The 22,302-nt window shown below is 41.4% G+C and overlaps 1 protein-coding gene and 1 long non-coding RNA gene across 4 annotated transcripts in view; one reads left to right on the top strand and one right to left on the bottom strand.

Annotated features, from left to right (window-relative positions):
- The window catches only part of PAMR1 (peptidase domain containing associated with muscle regeneration 1), a 54,474-nt gene extending 51,911 nt beyond the window's left edge, over nt 1-2,563 (bottom strand). For all 3 annotated transcript variants that reach the window (XM_021555126.2, XM_077784233.1, XM_021555125.2), the window contains exon 1: nt 2,357-2,563. In XM_021555126.2, coding sequence (XP_021410801.1) covers nt 2,357-2,429 — 73 coding nt within the window. In that variant the 5' untranslated portion in view covers nt 2,430-2,563. The remainder of the gene's footprint in view (nt 1-2,356) is intronic.
- Nucleotides 112-22,302, top strand: LOC116183748 (uncharacterized). Its single transcript, XR_004148440.2, has 3 exons — nt 112-224; nt 2,252-2,394; nt 22,206-22,302. It is a non-coding gene; the product is annotated as an uncharacterized LOC116183748 (long non-coding RNA).

The following is a 22,302-nucleotide window of genomic DNA, read 5'->3' as shown; positions in this document are numbered from 1 at the left end:
TCCCTGCTGATGGCTTGCCTCCCTCCCTGGCCTTCCTTCCAGTTTTCCCCTTACCATGTCCCTATTCTTGCAGGAGGGAGAGGGGCACCCACACACCCAAAGGAGGTCCTGCTGCTGTCGTGTGATGGTCAGGCATCCTTCAGGCTGGTGGAAAGAAAAATCCTGGGCATTGGCAGGCTTGCTGGGACTCCTGGGAGCTACTTGAAGAGACCTCAGGGTCAAAAGTGAGTAACCCCAGCTTTTTTTCCCAAAATAAAAAGCAAGTCTCTTTCTCTTTGTCCATGCTAGAAACCTAAACATGTGAACTGAAGTAACCCATTTGCTAAGATTGAATGCATCTGGATGTGTCTGAGTGCATCTGGCCTTCACTTCTCTAGACAGAGGCTGGAGGGGGAGGGGAAGAGAGGTTGGGAAGGGTTTAGATAGGCAGAAACACACAAAAACACATATATTTTTAAGGAAATATGAGTCACTTGCACTCCAAGTTTATTCCAAAAAGTAAATTCCCAGACCGCCCTGACTCCTGCCCCCAGCTCTCGAGGCAGGCCCTGTGCAACTGGGTGTGATAAATATGGATAAAAATTGGATACATCTGTGGGGAGGAGACAAAACGCTATTTTCCAACCTGCCCTGACATGTTAAGGCCACTGCACTTCTGAATCGCTCCCCTGTCTCTGAGAGCCCCTCCTGCTGTGGCTGGAGGGGGCTCCTGGCCCCTCATGCTGCCAGCTGTGTGCCCAGCAAGAGCCAGCAGCTGCTCCAGCAGCAGCAGGGCAGGGGGCAAGGGGGACAGGGGGCAAGGGGGACAGCTGATGTCCATGTGTCCTGCAGGCTCTTCTCACGCTGTTCCTGGTGTGCAAGGAGTGCGTGTTGGGGGAATCAGCACCCTCCCTCCAAAGCCCACAGCCCTTGTGTACCACTGGCCATTGTTGTCCTTTCTCCTGCCTCCCCTTGTCACTGCTGCCTTGGGGATTAACTGCTAGATTACTCTGCAGACCAGATTCTTGCCACGACAGAGATGTGCTGCCCCTGCAGCAGGAGGGGTTTATGCCCACCCAGCTGCCTGACAGCCACAGCCTGTGCCCAGGGATCCTCTGCCACTGGTGGGGCTACTTCTGTGCCACTCCAGCACGACACATGCCAAGGAGCCACCTTGCCTGGCCAGTGTGCAAGGTGGCACGTGTCTGAGGGACACTGCAGGGACAGGTCAGTGCATGTGGCACAGAGGTGAGGAGAAGCTCTCTGTGCTTGTGGCCCAGGGGGAGCTTTGGCAGGAGCCCAGCCTCCCAGGATGGCTGCAGGTGCTGGTGGCCAGCCTGGTGGGCAGATGACCCTGGTCATCACCCGATCCCTGTGTTGTGAGGGCTTGGCAGGGGAGAGCACTGCAGAGGCAGACTCTGCTGCAACCCCTGCTGAGGGGGGCTCTGAAGCACCATCCTTGACACCAGTTCTTTACAGTCATTGAGATCTGAGTGCCTGCAGATCTGACAGCTCCCCTGGTAAGAGGAGTCAGCAGTGCTGAAATATGCAGCAGCTTCAAGAGTGGGTGACTTGAGGGCACCTCACCTCCCAGTCCTTAGGGCTGCAGCTCCCAAGAAAGCAGCCCACGATGCTGACAGCTGGCTGCTGCAAGCAGGTCTGGACACCTCCAGGTGTAAACAGCCCAGATTCGTGGCCATAACTACAGCAAATTTGCACTCAACAGTAAATGCTTTTTGCTCAACCTTATCAAGATAATACTTGCTGGTTCAGCAGAAACTGGGATGGGGCTTGACTATAAAAAAGATCATTCTGCTTTAACAAGGCTTTCCCTTTGAGAGAATAATATTGGAAGAGCTAAATCCCAGCTTGGAAACAATGTGTGGGTTTTGTTTTCTTTTTTTCCTTCACTTTTTTCTCCCTTGCGTTCATTCTTGGTGTTGGGGCTGGAGAGGAAAATCTCTGTCTTGCCAAACTAAACAAATTACGCTTTACAATTCAGAGACTTAAATGTCTCTTTTTATCATCATTTCCGTAGCACTGAGTGTTGAGAAAATAAAAGGAGCAATAAGAAAAGTGATTGCATACATTTTTCTTAATGGCCATTGGCAAACAAATTCAGCCAGTTGTTTCTCTTTAAGGCTATTAAGTTTGCCTGAAAATCATTCCTGAGTAAAACACACGCACACACGCACACACATGCTCTCCATGCTGACAAGAAAAAAAGTACATAAAGCAGAGCCCCTTCTTTCTGTTATTGCTGTCCCTGCAGACCTCTGCTTCCCATGACAGCGCATGAGATCAAACCCCTGTGACCACGCTGAAGGGAAGGGGCTCATTCGACCATGCCGGGAACACACACGCTCTCTTACAGTACCTCTTGGCAAGCAGGAGATGAGCAGGAGCTGGAGAAGGGTGAGTCCTACAAGTGTCCAGGGTGCTCGCTCCATACTGCCCAGGCCAGCAGCGGTGTGACTGCTCGGGAAGGGAAAGCAAGCAAACAGCTTTTACCGGGACCTCACCAGCTCCAGGCTGCGAGGGATCTCGGATTTCAGACCTCAGCACGCTCCCATCCTCACCAGAGGGGAACTACCTTCAAGAGACTTCTCAGGCGTCCAGAAGCACACGTCACCCCAAACCTCTCCAACTGCTGCCTTAACCCTTTCTGGACTCTGGCAACAGATCCCTTTTGCGATGGCTTTATTGGCTCAGTGCTCAGAGCAGAGATAGCAGCTTTCCTTATGTAAAGAAAGATGTTTTAAAGCAGGGAGAAAGAGGAATGCTGATATCTCTCTGTATGAGCCATCCTGGTTGCTGCGGGTGAGCTGAAGCTACGGACACCTCCAGAAGGAGGCACTTTGTCCTTGCTCCCCTTGGGCTTGTGGGGGCTGATGCATCCCCGGGGGTGGCAAGGCTGGGTGTGGGATGGGTGCAGAGAGGGATTCCTGTCCCACACTCCTGCAATTGGGCAGCCTGGCCAAGTAACATGGTTCACTTTACAACGTGCTTAAAATAGCCGTGCATTTTTATGGTGGGGCAGATGAATGAATGAGGCTCAGTAAAAGTTCACTCCACAGCGGATGAAAACCACAACACACAAAAGGAATCACTTGGCATACGTGTGCTTGTGCTAGTCAAAACCTTTTTAGTGTCCGTTTTTTGCCAGGAAATGCAATTTTGGCAAAATTGAAATGTTTTGTCAGAACATGTTGATATTGAGGAAATTTTTAATCCAAACAATTGAGACCATTTAGTTTGGATTTTATCTTTGTGTCATATTCTGTTTTGCCTTTTCTGTTAGCACATGCTACTGACTTTTTCTCTGGTCTTCAACCCATATTTCATAGCAGCATACTTAATTTTCTCTAAAATTTTTCTTGAACAATTTTTTTAATATTTTCCAAAGGACAGTTTTTACCTCTGAATCAGACTTTCTCAATTTGATTTCTATAGTAAGATTTCAAAATTTATATATATTATGAGGGGAGAAAATTGAAAAATTGGCATTTGCTTTGGAGTAGGAAATCAAGTAACCAAAAAAGCTTTAACAAATACCTACAGTTTGGAAAACTCAGGCATGTTGAGCAGACCCAAAAATGTGAGAGGCATTGCCAATGGAAGCCTTGAGTAGTTCAGTGTAGTGCAAAATCCCCTATACCTTCAGGTGGTCTTTCATGGGGTGAATTCCTTTAACCAGACATCTCTCTAGTTTAGGCTTGTCTGTGAGCCAACCTCTTTTTATACTGTGAATGGTCTTTTCAGGGTTTGTGCACCTTCCATATAAAACAGTACCAAAGTATTTTTTTTCCCAAATCTTTAACACTACCATTGGGAATACCAATAGAAGAAGACCTGAGATAGGTGCCAAGATTTTATGGCACATAATCCTTGCTGAGCTAGCCTGGCTGCTGCCCTGGGTGCTTTGTAGCCCAGGAGGAGGTCACCAAAGCTCTCCAAGTCCCACTGGGCCTTATTATAGCTCAGTTGCTACTTTCTCCTGGAGTCCTTTGTGGACATATCTTGCCCCAGGACCCTGAAACTCTGCCTTGGTGGTCCCTTGCTCCTTGTGATCATTCATACATATGGTCTAAACTCCTTCCTAAATCCAGCTTTGGGCTCCTCTAACAAGCCATTTCTGCTCAGTGGCAGGAGGAAAAAAACTGAGGATAAAAATGAAGCCCCCAGGAGTAGATGAAAACAGTGAAAATGGGAAGCTCTTACATCTTCACAAATAAACACTAAGCTATTTTAAAGCCTGTGTAATCATGATTAGTTTATTTCCTAGCCATTCTTTCCAATAAGCAATTAAATTATTTAAGCTAGTAAGACCTTTTTGGACTGCAAGTTGACTTACAGATGTCTGAGGCTTAGATGTCTCTGAGGGGGACTGCTCATGGGGATGTAAGCCAAAATCTGGGTTTGGTGTGTAAAGTGAATGGAAATCACAGCACTGAGTGAGGCTGGACACAGGGAAGCAGAGTTTTAAAGCCAAACACAGAAGATTTAATACTTGGTTTCATAAAGGCCAGAACCACTGGGGAAAATATGCCCACAAGGGCCACAGTTATTCATTTGGATCAATTCCTGTGGTGAGACATTCAACATGCTAGAAAAGGAATAGATGAAGTTGTGTCTGCAGGAATCAGCTCTGCAGGGACACCTTCTATTTTAGGGTGGAAAAGTGGCCCTTGTGTACTAAGGAGGTGTGAACTAAAGAGTTAACTGGTAGATTTATGACTTTTTTTTTCCTTTTTTGGTCTCTGAGGGAATGTAATTATGCCACCAGAAGATATAGCCACACTCAGCATGACTCTACAGTGCTTAGCTTAGCTCGGCACCTTGCAAAATCAGTTTAGTCGCCTCCTTAGAGAATGGTTTCAGCAGCCAAACAAGGGAATTCAGTCATGAGCCCACAAGTTTGCACATGGCCTATTTACATGGGCTGTCTGTTGGGATGTAGCTTTAGTCCCAGGAATGACCATGGGCAACTTATACAGTGCTCCTGAATGCACTTCTTGCATTCCTATTAAGAGGCAGGGACCAAACCAGGCACATTGCACCAGCCAAATATTTCAGTTTGTATGTAATCCCCCATGAAAGAAAGCTAAAAGCTCTTAACCATGTGTCTGTGCTGCTGAGGAATCTCACTGTAGCATTTGGCTTCGATGCTGAATCTGCCTTACCATTGAATGTACAGGTTTGGAAAGTACATTCCACTGAAACTGAATTGTAAAAGGGAGTGCTGCAAAACTGATAGAGTTATTGTGTATTAATAATAACTTCCAAGTACCTAGCAATCCATTTCAACCTAGAGTAAAGCAAGACCTTTAACAATTAATAATTGACCACTGAGTGAATAATTAATGTGCAATTAATAGCACTAGTTCCTGTTTCTAATAATTTGCCATGAAATCTGAAAAACAGTGTGTGGTCCAACCTGCAAAAACAGAAAGAATGCCATTATTTTATACTGGGGGAAGTGACATGCAGAGATGTGAGCTGAGGCACATACCCTGAAAAACAGTGTCAGGTCCAGGGTGGAATACAGAAACTTCATCCCATTTGGTACTTGTAGCTCTGGACTGTCCTGCTTGAGAGGACTCAGTGAAGAATAATTCAGGATGGATATGTAGTTATGTAGTTCTGAATAAATTCAGTTTGGACTTGAAATAAAAAATATTGCTTTTCAGTCTTTAAAATTTTAGCAAACTTTTTATTTCCCCCCGCCCCCCCCCCGCCTCTAAATCTCTTGTTTCTGTTACTGGAACATTGCCAGAAAAAATTCTACTTTTGTGACCTCTGTTCAGAGGATTCTGTCCCAAATGTTCCTGATCATCATCCAAAGCTCCAGAGGTTCTGCTAGGAGGAAATCTGTGATTTTCAATGTTATTCGCTTCTGCTACTACAGAATAGATGCCTTCACAGGACCTCCTTCTTACAAGAACATTTGGAGCCCATTTCTTTTTTACGGGCAATATTCCCATTTAACTAGAGGAGTTTTCTGCCAAAAAAAAGGTTGAATCATCTGGACTCAAACATGCTCCCAAGAAGATTGTTGGAATTAGGTTTTGAACTTTAGTGACTGCCCAATAATACCCATGCCACTCAAACAATATATGAAGAAACCACTGGAAAGACATCATAAAAGAAAATGGACCCATTGAGAGGGTAGAAAGGATTTGTATCTCAGGGGGAAATGAAGTTCAGATGAAACTCAGATCTGGCACTTCAGGAGTAACAGCAAGAGAGGTTAATGAAAGATTAGCACTAATATTTTGCTTCTCCCTTCAAAGCATTGTTGTCCAATATGGAGAATCCTTTTAGAGGAGCGATTATAAAGTGTTTGCCTTTAAAATAAGGCTTCTAAACTAAATTCCAGACCTTGCTGGAATATCTGAGGACCATTTTATAAGTTCCTAGGATTATCAAAAATATACTTTGCCCTTTGGGCTTCAAGTTCTGCTGAACATGTGCAATGCAAGTATCCAGTGTTATGAACTGGAGTTGTGGAAGCCTACCCACACAGGCACCTACAGATAAGGGCCCTTTGTTTGGCTTTTTCTAGCCAGAGCTCTGCAAAATATTCCCATCTCTCTGTGGGGTGTTAATCTTATGACTGAAGCATTACAGTCCAGGAGAGCTAACTGGATGTGAATAGAAGGGGCCAAAGAGGTAGGAGCTGCAGTGCCAGCACACAATACAGCCCTTGACCTAATGGGACATCTAAAGAAAATGATAATGCTTTGTTAGAAAGCATTTGTATTTGATAATGTATTTGTTAGAAAGATTTTATCAGGAAAATTGAAACAGTTTAAAGTTCACAATTCCGAATATATTTCTGGACAGGTCAGCATCAAAATATGGTCAGAAAGATATGACTGCTTAATGGCACCTACCAAGAAATATGCTTTTCTTCAGTTATTATTACATGTCTTTGTCGGGATGGTTTTTTCAGTGATCCTTCTGTGTTTCACTTTTGTATGCAGTCTATGATAATCTTCACCATAGCAACATGCTTGAAATTAAAACTAGCCAGTAGTCAATCCTACTTAACAATCAGTCAGACACTGATATTATTGTCTAAGGGGATAATAAAAATGGGCTGCAATTATTTATTTCCCTGTGTGGAAATTTAACAGCTTGTAGATTCAGTCATTCTTGTGATACACATTTTTCGTTTGAAGGTTATCAAATAAGGCTTTCTAAGTTAATGAATACAACTTTTAGTCAGTATAGCAAATTCAAACTGATCACCAAACATCAGAGACACGAAGATTAGGAATTATTTTGATTTTATTTAAGTTGGACTTATATTTTATGGTCTTGGGTAAATGAGAATTTATGTGAATCAGGATGGAAGCCAAGAAAAAAAGTAAGGTTTTGGGACAGAAACCTAACCATGTTCCACCAAGAAGGCCAACTGCAGCATAAAGTCCAGTCGGATGAATGTATGCATGAAACAAAGGTCAGAAAAATGTATGTGGGAAACAGTTGGTGGAAGGTCAGCTTTTCATAGGCGCTCAGTATCTGATTTTTCAAATTGTTAATGTAGAAATATAACAGTTCTGGAAGTACACTTCACAAATTGTAACTGTATTGTGGCTAGGTGATGGAGATAATGGAGTGATGTAGGACTTGTCTAACAAATTAAGAGCTTAGTCTGAAGTACTGCTTTTTTTGTCATCTCCTTTTCTCCCTTCATTGATTCTCATAAAAACTGAAATTGAGGCTTACTTTTTCTGTCCCTGTAGGTAAAATTTGCCAAAATGTCCTTAGGAAGGTTCTGTGAAAACATCTATCTGGGAATAACAGTGAAATCCCAATAACAAGGAGTAACAAAACCATTCACCCTTTATGCAGTTGTTTTACATGTCCTACAAGTAAATAATCATGAAATGTATAATAACACACCATTTATTTTCCTGATGCAACTTTTGGGAGTTCTGCTGTTCATTATTTTACATCATCTTACACTAATCAGTTTTTAGGTTTTTTGTACTTCTCTCTTGGTTGACTTGACTGACCTTGACAAAGAGGGAGAGATTGAAATAAGATGACAAAGATGATAAAAAGAATATATATAATGATTCAGAAAGAAAGAACAAGATTACTCCGACTAATAGATTAAGTGACTGAGATCTTTCAGACCAGCAGTCTGTTCTGAGAACAGTTGGACAAGTCACCAGGGGAATGCAAAATTTGATCTCATGTTATAAAAATATATACTGCTCAAAATCCCAGACCAATGTGCAGTCATGTCATCAATTTTTATTAAAAAAAAGTCTTTGCCCTTTTCAGCTACTGTAAAACCAAGTGCTGGGAAGCAAGTTGCTGAAAAATATCATTTTACTCACTTTTTCTGTCCCTATCAAGCACTGATGTGCCAAGTTGACAGTCCTGATGGTCCTGCTCTCATATAGTTATCCTCCATGTCATCCTTGTCATCTTTGAACTCTGGTGTGCCCAACCACAACTGCTGTTTCATTTAAAAACTTTTTAAAATTTCCTAACAAATTTTTAAAATTATTTTTAGGCAGTGACATTGGGATATGAATTGGATCATACATTGTTAAATACTGTCTCTCAGTATTTAACCTGTGCATAATTCTGAAGCACAAATCCTATCCACTGCCCTTGTATAATTCTTAGGGGAAAAATTGATTTGCATCTGTAAAATCACCAACTGTGGCACTTTTCAGGAATGCCTCCTCAGCAAGTATAGCATATGTTTGTGTCACAAAATCCTCCTCTGTGTATTGAATACCACAGAAAAATGCATCTTGGCATAATTCTGCTACTTACATAGCTATATAAATTGGGGTGGTTTAGAAATCTTATAAGCTGTTACTCAGGTAAAAATGCCTTGTATAGAAAAAGTGTGAACTGAAGAATTTATTCAAGTTAATAGAAGACCTTGTGTAGCTCATAAGATGTCTGTTTAAAATATCCATGAAGATACTGCACAGTGATCACAATGATATTTTAAGCTATGACCTAGTAAAGATTAAGCATATGCCTAACTTTGGTTACATCAGTAGTCTTATTGAGTTCAGTGGATAGCCATAACTGAAACTGGGAGAAGTGACAATGCCAAGGTGACATGGAAAGTTTTCTGCCAAAATCCTGGGGTGGATGGGCTTCCCTCACCTGCAGAGATGTGAGGCATTGCTATCAGTACTGCAGTTGCTGCCCTTGGCCCTCATTTTGCAGTGTGCTGCCTGTTTGGTGCAAGAAATAAAAATAAATAGATTCCATCAGTGCTGATTTCTCTCTGGGTTTACCACCAGACTAGCACCAGAACCCTGCTTCAAAGACACTAGAAGAGTGACAGGAATTCTAATTTCTAAATCCTTCAGCATACACTGCTAATAAGTGTATCAGAGTTTTTAGCAAGTATTTATGTAGAAGACTCCAGGATTAGAGATCAACACTGCTGGTTCACTTTAAAGGTTAAAAAAAATCAGTTGAAACAAAAGTAAAAGATTTTTTTCCACAGCGTTATTGCTCCCCTTGGCTCTTAGCATTCACTGGCGTGCAAGTTGACAGAGAGGGTATTGATTTTTACTACTTTGAACATTTCTTCCTAGAATAGGAGCAATAAAAAGGACTAGAAAATAAATAATAGCAATTCTTGTCTTCTCCAGCAGGGTTTTGATCTTACAAGTTTGAGCAGTAAAATAAAGGAATAGTTTATTCCATTGCACTCTGTCCTGCTTGAAAATCCACCTTTCTCCATCTTTGTTATTATTTCTCTATCTTGAAGCCATGATAGTACGTGCCTCATGGCAGCACAGGTTTAAATTTCCTTTATGACACCTTCACAAACTCCTATTGCACTAGAGCACAAAAAACTTTCAAGAAAAGAAAAAGTCTATACAGAAAAATCTACTTCAGGTAGTTTTAACTGCTAAGGTCCAGAAGGACCTTAGAAGGGCCAGTCTTGGATCCAGTAAAGAATTTTTAGTTTCTGCTGCAAGATTATTGACTATTGTGAGGGGGTTATTCCTGTCTATTTGGTTCTGTCCATAATACCATTGTTTGTATTCAGACACTGTTTTCTATGTGAAGATCTCTTAGCCATTGACATTTGGTTTAGATTTCTTTTCATGTATTTTTAATCAAAGGAAAACGTGATCCAAATCCAGGCAGATTGTGCTGGTTTGGGTTGCCACTCTTCATGAAGCACAATATTGTCTGCTTCTGCAAAGTGCACGTGCCAGAAGGGTGGCTGGATCTGGCCTTTGGTGCCAGCCCTGCTCTGCTGTTCTAGCAGAGTAAAGCTGCTTTACACGTTTTATGATTTTATCAAGCAAAATAAGCCACATAGGCCTCATTGTAAACCAAAATAATGGAACAATAAGTAAGATGAGTATGAAAAAGATCTGCATATTCTCAACTATCTGGAGTATATTTGGTATTAACCTCTGCCTCCCTGTGATCATAACTAAGATGGACCCACTACTTTCTTTAATAGCTTTTCTCTTTGAAGTATGACCTATCAGCTGCAAAAAGAAGAAGAAAACATAAATCAAAATGCCTTAATAAACAGTACTCAAAAATAAGTAGTTGAGACTTTTTTTCCCTTGTGTGTAGGCACAGAGTAAAGATTTTAATCAGTTTAAGATTCTTTTATAAGGTCACAGTGCTCAGTGTGATTAACTAGATATGAAATTTGGCAGGCAATACATTCATAATATGATCTAATAATGTTTGGTAGTGTGGGGAGGGAAAGAAAGAAATTGGCTGAGAGAAGATTGCTTAAAAGTTGGCAACCTTGCAAATACTGTGAGTTCTCTATGGAAATATCATCAGAATGATGAGCCAGCCATCTTTTCCAAGCTTGTGCAGAAATTTTCCTTTCAAAATATTTGTGCCTGAGAGATAATGGATGACTTCTATTACTGGATGGCTCCTGCAGTGCACTTTCAGGACTAACCTGAAGTATCCCCTGCTATTTCATTTTTGGACCACAAACTGCTTTGCCAAAAGCCTCACTCCTCAATCTTTCCCTTTTTTTCAGGCCTAGGGCTCATAGATCTGCTGGAATATTGTCACATAAATGCAGCCAGGCCAGAAAAGATTAAGTACCCTCTTTGTATAGCATTCTGCCTCCAGAAATGAGCAGATAATTCCTTATTATTTCAACAGATAAAACCAGTAAACTCATTGGGATAACCTTTCTAGCTCACAGTTCTATCTTGTTCTCTACTAATAAAGGCCTAACTCAGCTCCTGAAGTGTTTTTGGTTTAGTAATTATGCTTCTTACCTCTTGCTCTCTCTTTCTATATGTTTAATTCATCTTTAAAATGTGTTAAGGTTTTGCTCCCAGAAGTTTGTGGTGGAACTGATCGATTATCTAACTTACTTTGTACCAAGAAAAAATTCTCTAATCAGGTTTGAACTTCCTACATTCTTTTTCATTAAATTACCCTTTGGTTCCCAAAAAAACAAGACAAACAGTTAAACCATACCTCTCTAACATTTTCTTGACTAACCAGGTTGGTATTTTTTGTTAAGAAAATGCTCACCAGCTTTTTAATTGCCACCAAGAGACAAGTTTAGTATTCTTTACCCTGCTTCTCCTCTTTTCCTCTCCATCCTTTAGTTCCACAATATCCATTTGAAATGCAGTGATTGGGATGAGGTGAGAATCCCACAGGGTACATTCCACTGATTAAATCAAAGCAATGCATCACTCTCTTGATCCTGTTCTTCTCTGTCCACACTTGCTGGTGTGCTAGAATGCAGCTGCCACTGTAGCCACCACCTCTTTGAGCAGGATCCAGCAGGGTCCAGCTCATTTGCCTGTTCTTTCATCCTATCTCTCTGACAGTTTTGACCCATAAACTTTGTTTCTGAGCCAGGTTGGTTTAAATTTATTTCTGTCCTTCTATAAGGCACCTTAGAAGAGGCTGTAGGGAAGTCTGAGCTATGACAGCCACCCATCCTCTACTCACTGCTTTACTCTCCTGCAAATTCATTGGTGTTTTGTCTTGCAGTGTCCTTTACTATTCTGAGCCCAGAGGTCCTCCCAGCAGCAGCACAACTGCCACCGTCCTCATCTGCTGCAGCCTCAGATGGTTCCTGCTGAACTTCTGTTTTCACATATGCAGTTCCATTATTTATGATGTGGATCTCCCATACAGCCCTATTGGTATGAGCAATCATTGTGAACATCACCTACTTTTACCACAGAAATATTTTTTTTTTTAATTTGTCTTCATGCCCTTTTTTTTTAATATGTCTTCCTGCCATCCCCATAGGCTCAAATATGCAAGCACTAGGTCCCATTGTAACATCAGTATCAAGTGTCTGAAATTCTTGCACCAAAAATATTGCTTATATTACAAATGAGAAATAATAGCACTTGTGTCAGTAAAGAATGATTCATCATTCTGTAAGGCTTTGGCAATGTGACAAAGGGAAAATATTCAGGAAAAGAGAGTATTTTCCCAGTGTTGGTAAAATGTTCAATAAAATAAATATGATTTCCCTAGAGATCACGGGCAACGAACATCTAATTTCAGCCTTTACAGGAAAGTGTCACTGTTTCTTTTATTCTTTGTAACTCCACAGAATAAGGGATGTATTTATAAAAGATTAATATCTAGATAGTGGGTTTCCCAGGAAAGATATTTACCATTGCTACACTTTCTTTTGACTCTTCATAAATGTACACTTGTTCTCAGTATTGATTGCCAGACAGTTATTTGGTGCAGCCTTGGGCACACACTATTCATAGAATAATGGAATCATAGAATCATAGCATCACAGTATATGCTGAGTTGGAAGGCATCCACGAGGATCACCAAAGTTCACCTCCTGGCCCTAGACCACAAAAACACACTATATGCCCAAGACTGTTGTCCCAAAGCTTCTTGAACTCTGCTAGGCTGGGTTCTGTGACCACTTCCCTGGGGAACCTCTCCCAGTGCCCAAAGACCCACTGGGTGAAAAACCTTTTCCTAATATCCAACTTAAACCTCTCATGATATAGCTTTATGTCATTCCCTCAAGTTCTGTCACTGATCACCAAAAAGAAGATTCTCACTATTGGAGACATTCTTTAGCATTGCAAATTGCCTTTAATTCAACCATTTATCTGCTGTTTAAAATAACTCTTAATTTATGAAGCACAGAACTAAATTGGTGATGAGCCAGTGTGACAGTGAATGCCATACCACACCAAGAGTACTTTTACTGGAAGCAGAACCCCTGCTTTGGAGCAGGTGCTTCAGTCCCAAGCATGAACCCTGGTGTCCAGAACTGCTCTGCCATGGAAAGTGGGGCTGTGAGCATCTCAACAAGTGCCTGCCAGAAAAAAAAGAGGTGCCACTCATTCAGACTTACTGATAGACTACCTAAAGGAAACACTATGGGAGGAAGGGCTGGCTAACAAGTGTTCATGAGCTTCTCCAACTTCTCTGCAAGAGAAAAGTGAAACACGCTTAACATCAGATCAAAAGGACCAGATGTTGGTGGTGGGCTGTATAAAACTGAGGAATTCACAAAGGACAGGAAATCTTAGCAGATGAGAGGATCAAATAAATGTTTTTACAGCATAAAGTCTTCCCCTAATGTGTGAGAATAGGTAGTCAAAGCAAGCTGTTCTTCAACAAGGGAGAAAAGAGAGAGAGAAAAACACCATTACTGAAGAACAAAGTAAATTTTATTTATTGCTCAATTCAAATATCTGTCAAAGATAACTAAGATACATGTTTTCTACTTTGTTCACTACTTTTCTTTTTTATGTTTGCTTTTATTTAAGTAAGTCACTGTATTTCACAAGGTTTTGCATCCAAAGGGTTTACTTTCTCTGTCACAGAGTAACAATATTATCTCAAACACCCTCCAGGCAGAAATGCCAGAAGGAGAGGCTCCTACTCTTGTGGCTGGCTGGTTTGGGCAGCTGCACCAAAAGCAGGGAAACCCATCCTGTGGTGGAGCATGCACAGTCAAGAAACCTCTCAGAGAGATGCTTATCTTCATAAGGATGTTTGACATTGAATGGGTCCTGAAATGCTTTCTTCAATGGAGATGGACTGGAATATCATATCAAGACCATAATCTGGTTTAAATTGGCCTATCAAATGTGAGGTTTAAAAAGTTTTCAGATGTCTCCAGAAGTGTGGTCATTTCTGGCATAAGGGATTGGCTGTTGGTTTCTTTTCCTTATCCTTTGCTTTTTGTTTCCTAACTCAGCCTCTTATCCCTGTGTAACGGAAGGAAAAGACATGATCAAAATTTCATGGCAAATGATATGACACAGTTCACAGGTGGAGGAAAATTGTTGATCAGGCCAGGTTATATAGCTGGAAAAAACAGACAAGTTTTCAAGCACACAAGCATAAATGAGCCCAGAAGCTTGTCAGTTTTCCCCAGCTGTGGAACTTGGTATTACAAGAGCTATTTCCTCTCTCTGTGACTGGTTTGTATGGATCATCTGGCAGCACAGTATGGAGAATGTGCTGGGAGCAAGGGAGCCCAGGGAAGTGTCCTAGCATCCCACTTTATAAACTGACACAGCCTTGGCTGAGAAGTGTCTTGTTGCCCTGAAATCACTCTTAATTCAATCCACAATAAAATCAGTACAAATAAAAGCATTTTTTCATGAGATCCAAAGTAGATAATGTCTCAAAATTTATGAAAGGCAAAGCTGAAGCTATGGAAGGAAAAACTAATTTTAGATTCATTAGGGAGAGACTCCCTCCTACAGACCTTTCTCTGCCTTTCCCCAGCAGTTCATTTCAGCCTTTCCCCATGCCCACCTGGCAGGAGTACTCCTGTCCATTTGCCTTTCCCCTCAGATTTAACTCAGAGTAGAGTTCACCTGGGCAGATTACCACAGGCCTCAAGCCTGATTTCTCCTTGAAGCCTTCCAGAGAATGCAGGCAGGTCTGATCCCACTCCCTGAAATCTATTTATTTATTTTCTATCCTGATTATTCTTCATTAAAATATGGGTTGTTTGACTTTCCCTGCAGTGCACCAGGTGTTATTTCCCGTTCTTCTCTGACCACTTGCCCATGCACTGTGCTTCCTTCCACATCCTCTCACAGCCATAAATGTGTATAACTTTGCATTTGTGACCTTACACTGGACCCCACACATCACAGTAATTGTGCATTAACAAATGTGCTTGATGATAGCATCTCTGTGAGATAACCCCACACATCTCCTGACTGAAACAAGACACAAAAAGGAATTAAACACTTAATGGCAATTGAAGATTTGGCATTGTTGACTTTGAATACGTTTCTTAACATACTCAAGTAAGTATCCCACTGTCACACCTCATAACAATAATGAAAGCTTTCTCACAGCTCTGAGCAAGGAGATGATGACTATATATCATTTTTTATTTGAGGGGCTGAGACAGATGGGCTGACAGATTAAGCTCACAAGTGTATTTATCAACATGGTCCAAAATTAGATGCTTAGACAATTTTTTTTTGTTTCTTCTTTTGTTTGCTTTTAAACTCTGTTGTTTCTTCTAAAAGCACCAAAGCAGACTCCCACTGGCTTTCATTACTGCTGTCAGTGATCATCCTTCTGGCAGTCACATCTTTGGATGCCAAGTGAGGAATCCTGAAAAACCAAATTCAAACAGGTGAAAAGTTTAGCTTAAGAAACCCAGATGAAGTGTTTGGGTTTTCTGTGTTACTCTTTAACAGAACTATGTATTAAATCTGCTGGATTCTGCCTGTTAGAGCAGAAGGCATTCTCTCTTTCTTGTATTCCTTGATTTAATTCTCCACAATACTGCCAATTTCTGCAGGCTGTAAGGCAGATGTCTGGCTACTTCCTACTCTTGGTTAAACACCAGAAGGCAACATTTTACAAAGCTCTCTCCCTTTGTGTCATTTTGTGCAAGATAAGCAAAGCAATTGGTAAAAATGCTTGTTTGGATGATGCGCCTTTGTTCAGGACTTTCAGTGCTCCCAGGAAACCCTGCTGTCTGAGCAATGCTGTTTTGTTTTTATTCCATTATTTTAAACATTCTGAGACATTTCAAGACCAGAATGAGCTGCAAGGTCGGCTTCTTAAGGCTGAGGGTGAGACACACAGCTGGGCTGCCTGTGACTTGGTGACTCCGCAGCCAGAAAGTTCTGCCTTGACTGAGGCACCTTGCTGAGATATAAGGAGAAGCAGAAAGGAGAAATAAGGAGAAATGGCAAAAGAAAGTGCAGGGTGAGTCTGTGCTGTCCTTGCTCCTTTCAGAGACAAATAAGAAAAGGCTTGAAAAGTGGGACATTTTTTCCCTCCTGAAAAACCTCCATGCTTTTCTTGTTTTTAACCTTTCAAGCATCAGAAAGGTCAAGATTTATCAGAAATGCTTTTCCTTGTGGAAATGCAAGGATATCTGTGTTACTGGCTGTATAGAGCAGACTGAGATTAGTCTTCAGCAAACTGATCTTTTTTTCCTCCAGCTGTCTATAGTAGTGTTGAATTAAACATGTACTAACAAAAGCCAGAATTTTAAACAGTCAAGGTATAATTTACTTTTTCTCTAAGTTATTTGTGCCATACCTTTATCATAGTTATCATAATCCTATTAGTTCTTAAGCTGTCCAGAGGGTTTATCAGGAAAAAGAATAGAGACAAAATGTGAATTTTTCATGTGCAACGTATCTGCTGAAAAGTTCTCTAAGAATATCTGTAAAATGCAAACACTCTCAGGCTTTCTTCATAGATAGAAGAATGCAAAACAAAGGCATGGGTTCATTTCCAAGAGCTGGGAAAAGCTGTGGTTAAGTCACCATGGAGGTATTTAAAATGTGTGTAGACAAGGTTCTTCAAGACATGACTTAGTGGTGGAGTTGTCAGTAGTAGGTTTATGTTGGACTTGATCTTTTACAAGCTAAATGATCCTATAATTCTGAGTTTTCTGATTTCTCCTGCTCTGGGTCTGTAGTCTGCTTTCCATGTGCAGGAGGCACACAGCTGACGCAGTGAAAACCAAAAGCCTTTCAGCCTTCAAAATGTGTTCACCTGAACAATAATACCTCTGATCCCACTGTTATTTCAAAAATCTTGGGTTCTACTTCCATGCAAAACGTACCAGGGCTGCCTCAGGAAATGGTGCCACAGGGATCCCCAGTGCTCCTTGAGCAGCACTGATCCAGGGTTTATCACAGACAGAAGCTGTTCAAGTGTGCAGAAAACAGGCAGCAGGTGAGGGAGAAACACTGCACTGGGTTGTCCTCTAAAAGCTGCTGTAGCACGAGAGCCCTGGCTCTGAGCAAAGCTGTGTGAAACGAGCTCAGCTAAAATACAACATTGCATAGGATGAGTGTTACACACTTGAGAACTTTGGTCAAAAAGGATCCCTTTGTCTGGAAGGTACCTGGCCTCAGTTCTGAGGAAACTTGGATGTAATAATGAAAAACAAAAACTGCTTTTTTTTCTTCTTTTCTTTTTTTCGTTGGTTTTTGTTTGTTGTTTGTTTTTTTTTTTAACTTGAAAATTGCTGAAGCTGAGGGAAGAGAAATCCACTGAGACAGAAGCCAAATAAAAAGGTTGTCATTATTCTCATTTACTCTTTTACTCTCTCCTCATGATGCCATGCCAGGACACACACTGAAAAGTTTACTGGGTCCTTGAATGAAGGAACACAACTCTCTTTCTGTACAATGAAAGCATGTATATTTCAGTGTGACACCAGGGAGAGATACTCAACAATGATGTCTTTTGTACAAATGAGAGTCTTTATTCAAGAGGAAGATAGCTGTGATGCTGATAAAAATAATAATTTGTAATTTCAATATGATGTTTTTCCTCCAAAAGACCTCACAAAGAAGAGCATTCTTATCCTATCATTATATCAAAAGAGAACTTTTACAACAAGTAATGAAGGAGCTAGTCTAAGATCAATTGGTAGATCGTGGGAGAGAAATAACCACTGTCCTGTTCCTGTCCCACATGTTTAGCCTGCCCTGGGAAACATGCTGAAGGTAAGAGTTGCTTCCTCTGTCTGATCTTCTGAGGGAGGAATTAACACTCATGAAATTTCATCTTCTCCCTCTACTGCTGTTGCCACTCTTCATGCCCTCTTGCCAGCTTGGCACGTTTTCTCCAAACCCTGAGCAGCCTGGCCACAGACCCAGCATGACTGAAGAGGGCTGGTTTGCTGTGGCTCTCATGGCTTTTCTGCAGGGCAGGCAGTGCCCTGAGCAGTGAGCTGCACAAACCTCTTGCACACACACACACACACACACACACACACACACACAGGCACAGCTCACACCACACACACTGCAGCTCCCAGCAGCCTTGCTGTGTGGGAGTAGCCCATCTTGTCCTCAGAACAGCAGATGTCCAGGCCATATGTCTCCTTTAAGAATCCTCTCAGCCTGGGACAGTCTTACAGCAAAGGCCTTGTGGTAAGGGCAAGGGCGGTGGGGAAATGCAGTATCACCTTACAGGAGGAGAAAATTCCAGTCTGGGAAAGAGATGCTCAGAGCAGCTGAATAAGAAACAGATATGTAGTCACTTGCCTGAGATTCAGGTGTTATTGCCATCGAATGCTGAGAAGCAGTCTTATGATGTAATTTTTAAAAATTAAAAAACAGTTAAACCTGATCCATTTTTTATAAGGAAGTGTGTCTTTTTCACAAAGATGACTTCCAATTTATTGTACATACATCATTAGGACACAGCAGCTACAGGAGCCTGGAAATCCAGGTGCTGAGCTTTGCAGTGCAATGTGCTGCAAGGGAACAGCCTGGCAATACTTTACACAACAAGTTCACCCAGCGATTATATGGAAGTAGCTTCCCCAGATGAAGCCTCATTATGGCAGATGCTGTGCATGCACAGGGAGAGAATCCTTTCCCAGATAGGTTATGGTCTCTCTAACACAGACACTTCAGAGCTTGAGGCATAATGAAAGGGGATGTGTTGTCAAGGATCTCAAGGGAGTTTTGTGGCAGAAGTGCAAACACAATAAATTCAGATCTGCTGAGCTAAAGCCTGTGTCCCGACTTCAAAAGCCCCTGCCTTTCACTGAGCAATTTCATACTACTTTCTTCTTGTCTCTCCTCTCCAGATGTTTACTGGAAACTACTGTGGCATGGTGGCTAGAGGTTCAGATCCACAAAGGAAATAAAAGAAACAAGAGAAACCTCCTTTGGGCTACTCTGGATAGAACTCAGGAGGTTTATGTATGGAAAATAACTGTTTGCCAGGGATTTAGGGGTTGAAGGGAGACCTGTGAAGTGTCATCACTAGGGCCAGGATAAATGGAACAAACCCCAGCACATCCTGAACAGATACATCAATTTCAACAGAGTTGTCAATTAGCACAGAGCAAGTCAGATGTCACTGGAGAAAAATCTCTGCTCTTCAGGGAAGGGAGGAATCTCTCCGTGACTCAAGAGCAGATGGTTTGGCAGCAGCAGCACAGTCAGCTCCTAGCACTGGATTAACAAATTACAGAGAGATATGCTCCCTCCTTTGTGTTTACAGCACATGACTGGAAAGAGGGCTCAGGAAAAAAGGATAATGTGAAAAGAACTCACATGTAATGTCAGCTGAGTGGCCAGAAAGGATTCTCATGAAAGCCAGCAGCCTGCAGCAGGATGCTGCCTGCCTCCCTCTAGCAGATACACATTTCTGTTGGGCATAGGACCCTACCTTCTCACTCAAAATAAAACACAGCATTATGAAATGCTGATATTTCCCTCTCTCTAATTCTCAGTGCTTAAATTAATGCTGAGCCTGTGTCTTTAAGCCCCGTTTGTTTCTTCTCTTGTTGCCATAGAGTTTAGTGTTTCCATGTTTGAGATTTCCTTTTTTTTTCCTTCCAGACATTACTCCATCAGCACAATTCCAGACCTGGGATTCCAGCCACTTTGGGCTAAAGGGAAACTCATTTTTGTTGCTATAAAAAAATCAAGCCATGTAAATGCCTGTGGCTCAGATTTAGGTCCTGTGTCTAGGAATAGCACAGGGTGAATAAGAGAGGTGAGGAAGAAGCAAACATCTCTGTGCATCTCCTCTCGTTTCTCTAGTTCTACCTGTCCTTTCAAGGACAGGGAGAGGAAGAGACCTTTGCCATCCTCTGGCACAGTAGCAATCCTTACGCTTTTGTCTGGATGATTTTTAGTATGCTTGCCTCTGATTGTCTATCTGAAAAACAGAAGTAGTGAATGGGTATTTAATTGCCTTAGTAAAGTGTCTGCTGGTACAGGGATGGAAGATATGAGCTAAGCACAAAGTACCAGTAATATTAAGCTATTTCTTACAGCACTATTAGCACTGCTGTCTGCAAAACATTGCTGTTGACTCACCCTGGCATGCAAATTATTTAGGCTGTACAATGTGTCAATCTGTTAGAGTGCACTACAGGTTGAAAGAATAAGATAAAGTACTCTGAGGAATATAGCATTAAGTTTTAAGTAGCTCTAAATAAGTGCTACAGCTAATTATTAACATTATACATTTCACTAAATTGCATTAAAATAAGAAAAAAATCTTATTATTTCAGTAGCTTAATTAGCTACTGTATTATGTCATACTGTAATATATTATGAACAGCAGTACATGCTAGCCATGTATTGAGAAATTATATTAAAAATGCAGATCATTTTAGAAATGGGGAAAATTTAATTGGGAGTAATTTTTTTTTTTGCAAACGGAACATTTTCTACAGTGCTTTTTCTAATTGTAACATTTTTTTCATTCAAATTCTATTTTTGACCCTCATGAATTTCAAGGAGAAGAAAATCTAATCTCAGTCCTGGGACTTTTCATGAGATTAAAATAAGAAGTGTGGTGCCAAAAGCAAACAATTTTTCTGGTTTCTACCCACTTGTGATTTTTTGTGGTTTTAGATGAACATTTCCTGAATACTCACGGGTTATGTTGCTCAGGGAAAACCCCTGAGAGAAAGGAATTTCAATAAAGAGCTTGTTGGCCATACTATGGTGATTTATTTTTATTACCACTTCTTGAAGCAGTATCTTTTTGTGTTTTTCCTTTCTTTTTTTAACTTCACACATGAAAGAATGTTTCTGGCAAAGGGGAAACTAGTAAAATCCTCAGGGTGAAAGTGTCTCATTTGGGCTGTCTTGAGAGTCCAAAAGAAAAGAAGGCTAACAATAGAAGCAAGGCTGAGAAGTTGGGTAAGTCATGGTTAGGGAAGCAAAAAATGTTGATCAGCTGTGGGAATTCCCAAGCCTCACTGCCAGAACAGTGTGCAACAATGCAGGAACTTGTTGCTGCAGCAGTGAAGATCCACTCTGTGCTCTGGAAAAGCACAGGCAAAAGTTCTGGCTCCCCTGTGGAGACTCTTCCCAGAGGCTGGTAAGGCTGGCACAGCACAAAGCAGCTCTGCAGCAGAGCAGGAATTATAGGTCCATTTGTTAGGCAGCCCAGACAAATGAATGGTGGACAATACCTGACCTTTACAAAGAGTCTCTAGCTGGGATTTCTGTTATCTCAACATTTCCCATCCTCTCTAGCTTTGCTAGGATCCACAGTGAAGCCAATTAAGCTATCAACCAGAAGCACAAGTAGCTAGTAAGGACCAACAGGTAAGGTGATCTGGATCTTCTCCTTTTCCAGGTTCCCTGGCTATCAGAGAATGTGCACATTTCTGTCCAAGTCAAATTACAGCCTGCAGTAAAAACCAAGAGGGATATAAAAACATTTGCAAAATCAAGATGTGCATTCAAGCAATATTGTCTGATGCTGCACATCAGAACTGCAGTTGTGAAAATCAAACCATGGCTTGGGAGGGGAAAAGCTCAAGCTGCATCTAAAATCCTAATGAGGATTTGAAAAGATCCTAAAGACGATCCTAAATAAAGATCCATACAGGCAGATTCTCACAAAGGTTAGAGATGTACAACCACATATAGAAACTGTGCATTGGAAATCCCGAGCTCAAGCTTCTTATTAGTACAGGGCTGCTGCCTTATCCCTGCTAGGGCCAGGGGGCAGCTGTGGATTCATCTTCTCTTTCCTGAGCTCCCTTCTGTACATGACAAGCTAAAAATTATTTTTTGTTCCTACCTCCTTGCCAGCAAGCCTAATTGCTCAGCTAATTGCCCCCTCACCAGCCAAGTTAATACATAAGCTAAATTCAATGTTTGAATTTCCACCAAAAGAAATATTTTGGAAATTTAATAGCACAGCTGTTCTACTAAGGCTGCCGGAAGGGAACTCTCACCAACTTTTCTGGAGCAAAGATTTATTTTATCTTCTGCCATTTTATTTTAAAGGTCCAGATCCAGATGATGTCATCTTTTTGCCAATTACACTCCTGTGTCAGCTGCATCCAGTCAGCTGCATCCAAGAATACAGAATGTCAAAGGCTCT

The sequence above is a fragment of the Lonchura striata genome, chromosome 6, assembly GCF_046129695.1.
Source record: "Lonchura striata isolate bLonStr1 chromosome 6, bLonStr1.mat, whole genome shotgun sequence".
Classification (NCBI taxonomy): Eukaryota; Metazoa; Chordata; class Aves; order Passeriformes; family Estrildidae; genus Lonchura; species Lonchura striata.
The sequence above is the reverse complement of the archived record's forward strand: the minus strand, read 5'-3'. Positions and strand labels throughout refer to the sequence as shown.